Source organism: Eurypyga helias, unplaced genomic scaffold (genome assembly GCF_000690775.1).
Source record: "Eurypyga helias isolate BGI_N326 unplaced genomic scaffold, ASM69077v1 scaffold14125, whole genome shotgun sequence".
NCBI classification, from domain to species: Eukaryota; Metazoa; Chordata; class Aves; order Eurypygiformes; family Eurypygidae; genus Eurypyga; species Eurypyga helias.
The window spans coordinates 328-7,010 of record NW_010252188.1 but is presented as its reverse complement, the minus strand read 5'-3'; the positions used below and the strand labels follow the sequence as shown (position 1 = coordinate 7,010).

Below are 6,683 nucleotides of genomic sequence, written 5' to 3'. Positions count from 1 at the left end.
CCCCCTCTGCTCTGCTCTCGTGAGGTAAGTATTGGGACTGCCTTTTGCCAAGGGATTAGCCATGGCACTGAGTTCTGTGCCATGAACAGGCAACGTGCCTGTGGCTTCCAGGTAGTGACCAGGAGAGCGCTTCCCATGAGCAGCTGCAGGCTTTCAGGGGGAGGATGTGCTCTCTTCTGGTCTTGTCTGCTTGCATTCAGAGGATGTGAACCCTTCGAAGCCTGCACTTTTGGAGCGGCTTCGGTAGCTTTTCTGATCAGTTCTTTCTTTAGCAGGTGACGTACCAAAATTTGGCCGTGGGGATTCTGCCTCCCCTGCTCCTGCTACCACGCTCGCCCAGCCACAGCAGAACCAGACGCAGACTCACCATACAGCGCAGCAGCCCTTCCTCAACCCGACCCTGCCCCCGGGATACAGCTACACTGGGTTACCTTACTACGCTGGTGTGCCCGGTGTACCCAGTGCATTCCAGTACGGGCCCACCATGTTTGTAAGTACGAGAGCCTAAACTGCAGCCTGCCCTTCGTGCCTCTCTGGCGTTGCTCTCTCCAGCCCAAACCTTCTACACCTTAGAATCACAGCACGGTTTGGGTTAGAGGGGACATCAAAGACCATCTAGTTGCAACCCCCCTGCCATGGGCAGGGACACCTTCCACTAGGTCAGGTTGCTCAAAGCCTCATCCAGCCTGGCCTTGAACACCTCCAGGGATGGGGCATCCACAGCTTCTCTGGGCAACCTGTTCCAGTGCCTCACCACTCTCACAACGAAGGATTTCTTCCTTACATCCAATCTAGGCCTACTCTCTTTCAGCTTAAAACTGTCACCCTTCGTCCTACAGGCAAAGGGTAGAAAGTTTACAGGCCCTGGTAAAGAGTCTGTCTGCATCCTTCCTGTAAGACCCCTTGAATCAGTGAAAGGCCGCAGTAAGGTCTCCCCGGAGCCTTCTCTTCTCCAGGCTGAACACCCCCAACTCGCTCAGCCTGTCCCCATAGCAGAGGGGCTCCAGCCATCTGATCACCTTCGTGGCCTCTTCTGGACTCTCTCCAAAAGGCCCATGTCCTTCATTGTCGGGGCTCCCAGAGCCTGAGGCAGTACTCCAGGTGGGGTCTCACGAGTGCAAAGTAGTGTCATCTTCTCCAGTCCACAAGGGATCTCAAGAAACGTGCAAGCATGAGAAAATAGCTGCAGTCCCTTCCCCTAGAAAAGAGGAAACGTAAAAGGCCAGAACTCACGGACTCCTACACAGGTTCCTGTAAACCCCCGACAGCTACGGCTCTTGAACTCGTGTTGCTGAGAGCCTTTTCTAGGCTCTGGAGAGTCAAGGGGAGACCCAAAGCTGAGTCAGGGAGCTGAGAGTGCCTAGGCAATCCTTTAGAGGGTGTGGGGAGACCCCATTAAGTCAGTGAGCAGCGCTGGCAGCCTCAGGAGGAAGAAGGTTATTTGGGAAGAGGTGATGTTCTGGGCAGAAGGGCAGATGAGCTTACCTTAGGCCCTGGTAGGACTGTGTTTGATGGAACAGCCCCAGCCAGGAGTTGGTGTTTCCTTTGGTACTGGAGGAAGAGCAGCGTGGTTGCTCCTTCCTGGGCCTGTGGGTAAGAGTTCGCTGCTCTCGGTCAGTGTGTGTCAGAAAGTGTCTACTTCTTGGGAACCAGGGAAGGACTGAGGGTTGGGAATGAGATAGATGTGATTGGTCTATCGATCGATCACCTCCCTAGGAAACACGCGAACCTCCTGCTCTGTGGACTGTCAGAAACAGGCAGCCTGTTCTCAGTCGGGGTGCACTGCCGTCAGGGGCTCCAGAAGAAAACCTGGGGCTCGCCCAAAGCCACTTGGGCAACGTACTGCTGGAAGCGCGAGTGCCACGTCCCTTGTCACCCCAGTGCTCCCAACTCCAGGTCAAAATTCCCCTCGGGTTCCTCACCAGGTGGCAGAGGGATCTGCTCTTCTGCTGTTCCTGGCTCCCAGCACCGCCTTTTCCCTCCCTTCGTCCAGGTACCTCCAGCATCTGCTAAACAGCACGGAGTCAACCTGAGCACCGCGTCGACTCCTTTCCAGCAAGCGAGTAGCTACGGGCAGCACGGCTACGGGGCAGGTACGCGGACCGCTGCGCTTTTCCCTTGGGCGCCCGCCGAGCTGCTTGCACACTCTAACCCCTTGTCTTGGTCACACCGGCAGGCTACGATGACTTAACGCAGGGAACGGCAGCTGGAGATTACAGCAAAGGAGGCTACAGTGGGTCATCTCAAGCACAAAACAAATCTGCTGGCACTGGACCTGGGAAAGGTAACACATGTGACTTGAGGTTGCTCTGGAAGGGATTTAGTAGGGCAAACTCCCAGTTCTGCCAGTGTGGTGCGGTCAACACAGCAGCCAGCTGTAAAGGGGATCACGATCCAAGCTGTTTCTCCATCTCCCGGTCACAAAATGCTTTTTTAATGGCCCAAATGTTCCTTCTGAACTTCACGGCTGAACTTGGCGTAAGGATTTGCGTGGCTGATGCGCAGCTTTGTCCACAGTTTGCCCAGCAGAAATGGGGAGCTCTCCTCTGCCAAAGTTTTCTTGGCCAAAGAGGAGTGGTCCCACAGCCATCCCGTGTTTGTGAAGCCTCAGCAGCTGGATGCTGCTGAAATGGTCCTCTGCCAAGTCATGACTAGAGTTGGAGTGTCTTGGTAGGCACGGGCGGTAGCCGTGTGCTAGAGGAGAGCAGGGCAGTTCACACACCTGCGGGCTGTCGTTTCAGCTGCTCTCTGTATGCCCTGTCACTCACCACGTTGTGTCATGCCTGGAAGTGTGGCCTTTGTGACTGCAAAGGCTGCAGCATTTGTGCAGCTTATACCAAAGCTTTATCCTGCACACGCTGGTTAGACCCGAGACACGTATGCTGAGCCGCTTAGCACTAACGAGTTCATCCTGGGGCTTAAGCGCGTACCAAGCCTTTGCTGTGCATTTGAAACACCCGCTGGCCTGTCTTCAGCCAAGAGCTGACCACACTCTGCTCTGTGGCGGCACAATCCAAAAGCGAGCAGGAAGGGTTCAAGCTCAGAGCAGTGCGCACCCCTGAGCCCAGGCCTCTGATTCACTGGCCAAAGGAACCGCCGGCTTTATTCTGACCCCCGCAGAAGGATCAGAGCCAGTCTTTACGATGTAGGCTGTGACCAAGTGGCTGCTTTGAGAGTCACCTGGCTGGTGAGCGGGGGGAGTTTCTGAGCCTGCTGTGGCCCCAGCCGGCGCGGGTAGAAGCCAGGCTGAATCGGTGGTCCTCATTCTCCTGGGGCAGAGAGCCATTGCAGACCTCACTCTTCTGTGGGATGGAAAAGGACAAATGTGTAGGAGATGCTGAGTCCCACCCCACATCTCACTACTGGTGCAGCCAGCTGCTGCCTGGTGACGTGCGTTGAATCCAGCGGGAACTGCTGGGTCGTGGACGTGGGTGATTTATGCCAGTGGGCTGGTTTCCTGCTTTGCAGGGGGAGGGAGGAACCAAGCCCTTCCCCTGTTCCTGTGTGGGGTGCCGTGGGGGTGTGAGCATGGGGCGAGTCACCGGGCTGGCAGCAGCAGCAGCAGCAGGGCGTGCGGTGGGTGAGTGGCTCATTGTTGGTGGCTTTTTGTTGTTTTCCAGGTGTTTCCGTGACCTCAAGTAACACAGGTGTGCCTGACATCAGTGGCTCAGTCTATAACAAGACTCAGGTGAGCAGCACTGGACCCTCCTCCCTCAGGGCTTTGGGCCAGGCCGACGGCTGCCCCTGCGGAGCGCTGGCGGCTGGGCCCTTTCCCAGGCCGGTCGCTTGGTCGTGGGCTCAGCAGGCCGTGGCATTTCTTACGCTGGCTCTGTTTGCTGTTGGAGAGGGATCTCGGCCTCTGTCCCACCACTTCCGATGGGTCAGCTGCTGATGCAGCGGGTGGCAGCGGCACAGTGCTCTACGCTGCCTGCACGTCCTGTGTCCCAGCTGGAAACAAAGAGCGTTTTTCGTCAGAATAGCCCCCAAGCAGATGAGGCCGTTTGTTTTTCCGCAGAGAGAGCGGTCGGTAGTGCCCATCCCTAACACCCCGGGCCCCTGTGCCACGCTCTCCTGTGGCCTTTGCTCTGTGTACAGCTTCCCAGGGAAAGCAGAAAGCGTTTGGCAAGCTGTGGAGTGCAGTGGGGTTACGTGCAGCTCTTCTCTTCCCATCCTTGCACCCTCAGGTGGGGACTCGGTGTCTGGCTATGACCCAAAGCTTACAGCTTTGGCCCCAGGGAGGACAATCTCACTGCCAGTTCTTGCGTTTTTGTTGGGCTGCCCTGGCTAGGTCAAGCCATGCCAGGGTGAGCCCCCGCAATGCGTGAAGGGCGGATTCCAGGCAGCTGCTGCCATCCGTGTGCCACGGAGTGAGGAGAGGTCAGGGGAAAAAGGCACACGGTAGCTGTATAAACAAAGCTGAAATCAAAAGCCAGAGGCGTGCAATAGGGGTGAGAACAGGAGCTGGAGCTCATCCGTTGAAGTGTTTGCAGGTACTCGATGGGACTTGGCTTGCTCACGGGGCTGGTGAAAGGTTCAGGCGATGTGTGTTTGGGCCACTCTTGTTCGCGTCGGGTCACCGTGGGGCTGCTCACACCAGCCTCTGACGCCGTCCCCCTCGCCCCCTGTGCAGACGTTTGACAAGCAGGGATTCCACGCTGGCACACCGCCTCCTTTCAGCCTGCCCTCTGCTCTCGGATCGACCGGGCCCCTGAACCCTGGTGCTGCCCCAGGTTACGCTCCAGCCCCGTTCCTCCATATCCTACCTGCGCATCAGCAGCCTCATTCCCAGATGCTGCATCACCATCTGCAGCAGGACGGGCAGGTGAGTGGGCCGCTTCTGCCTGGCAGCGTGCCTGAGGGCCGGCTGCTCCCACCCCCACGCCAGCAGGGCCTTGGGGGGCTTTGCTTCCCTCAGCTTTTGCTCTGCTCCTTGGGAAAGGGCCTTGGCACCGACTGCAGCCTGACAGGCGCCCTGATGTTGACCAGCCTGGGGACGGCACCTCAAGAGGTTCTGCCAGGGGACGGGCCGAGTCCTGGCCCTGGGGAGAAGCGACCCCACGCACCAGTGTATGCTGGGGCCAGAGCAGCTGGGCAGCCGACTCGGGCTGTAACTCGGGGGGAAAATCACGCACCCCTTGCAGGCTGTGTGTCGGCTTTGATCCCTCATTTGGTTTCAACAGCCCATGTGTGTCCTTCCCTCGCTCTGAACGTTCCCTGAAGGAACAGAGCGTTGTGCCTAGGAGCCGCAGCAGGACGGGTGACTTCCCTCTGCGAGGGTGTGACATCCCTGGTCTCTGTTCACCTTGAGAGAGCTCCGCTGCTGCCCCCAGTGCTGCTCCTCTCCTGCCGTGTGCCCGAAGGTGTCTCGGGTGGGGGGTGAGGGGCGCGTCCCGCGCTCCTGCTCGGTGTCTCTGTGGCTGCCGGTCCTGTGTTGAGAGAGGCGGAGATGCTGCCGAGCAGAAACGGACCCGTTTGTGGGGGAGCATCCCCGTGCTGGGGGCTGTCAGGGCTGTCCCTGGGGCGGCAGCTCTTCTGGTGCCATTCGGAGGGGCTCGTCTTCCTGGGAGCACTGATGCCCATGTCTCCTTCCTTTCCCGTTTCCAGGGTGGGTCTGGCCAGCGCAACCAACCCAGCACCATGCAGCAAAAGTCTCAGGCTACCAAAACCGCCTATGGCACTTCTCCATACTGGACAAGCTAAATCTGGAAGGGGGGAGGGGGAGAGAGAGTGAAAGGAGGAGAAAAACGCAAAAAGAAGAGAAGAAAGGGGAAAAAGAAAAAGAAAAAAGCCTAAGCCCATTCCTGGAGTTATTAGGAGCAGAAGTAACTGCTCAGCCAAACGTCTGCGCGGGGAGAACTGCAGCCAGCCAGCCATTCTCTGTGTGACTCGCCCGCTTCCTCTTTGAGTTGCTGTTGTATGTAATATATTTATGTATGTATTTGTAAATGTAATAGAGCCTAAATGTGGTTTTCTGCATCTTGCGGCCTCTTTTATTTTCTTGGTAGGAAAACTAATTATTCATTTCCCATCTGCACCAGGGCATCCTTCCTTGGTTTTTTGAGCTCTATGGGCTTTATACCTCCGTCAGAGACAAACCGCGCCACTTTCTTGGAGCTGGAGCCCATCTGTTTACTTTAGTCGTTCTACATTCTGGCCAATAAGGAGTCCTGCCCCATCCCCAAAAAAAACCCAAAACCCAAAAGAATCCAGACCTGTGTCCCGTTGGTTTGATTTCTGCCCACAGCCCCCAGTAGAGCTCTTACCTTAAAGAGGGAAACGACAAACACGTTTTGGGGGCCTCCCCCTCTCTTTCGTCTCCCCCCTCCCTCTCGCTGTGGAAGACAAACTCTCCGGGGCAGTTTGGTCACTCTGGCCTTGAGCTGCAGCCTCACCCTAATTTTCAGTTTCTGAATAACGAAAAGACAAGGCAGGGTTTTCTTTCTTGTTTGTTTGTTTGTTTGTTTGTTTCTCTAGCAAGAGACTTTGGATGGCTCAGTGTGCCCTGGGTCCTCCTTTCCATCATTAGAGGCAAAAACTATGTAGCGGTTTCTTAAATAAAAGCATAAGCTGTGTCTTGTACCTCTTCTTGCCCTGAGCCACCCTGACCAGGAAAGCCAGAGGTACTGGCTGGAAACTTCACCTGCCCCTCCCCACTTTTGGTTCAATCAAGCCCCCAGAGGCAA

General features: G+C 56.6%; 1 protein-coding gene across 1 annotated transcript; it reads left to right on the top strand.

The window, feature by feature from the left end:
- Positions 1 to 260: 260 nt before the first annotated feature.
- LOC104510127 (ubiquitin-associated protein 2-like) lies at positions 261 to 5,753 on the top strand (the record flags this gene model as incomplete). Its single annotated transcript, XM_010152281.1, has 6 exons — positions 261 to 490; positions 1,994 to 2,093; positions 2,177 to 2,284; positions 3,621 to 3,688; positions 4,631 to 4,822; positions 5,605 to 5,753. Coding segments are annotated over 6 exons (794 nt in total), but the record flags the coding sequence as incomplete, so codon positions are not given.
- Between the last annotated feature and the right edge of the window lie 930 nt (positions 5,754 to 6,683).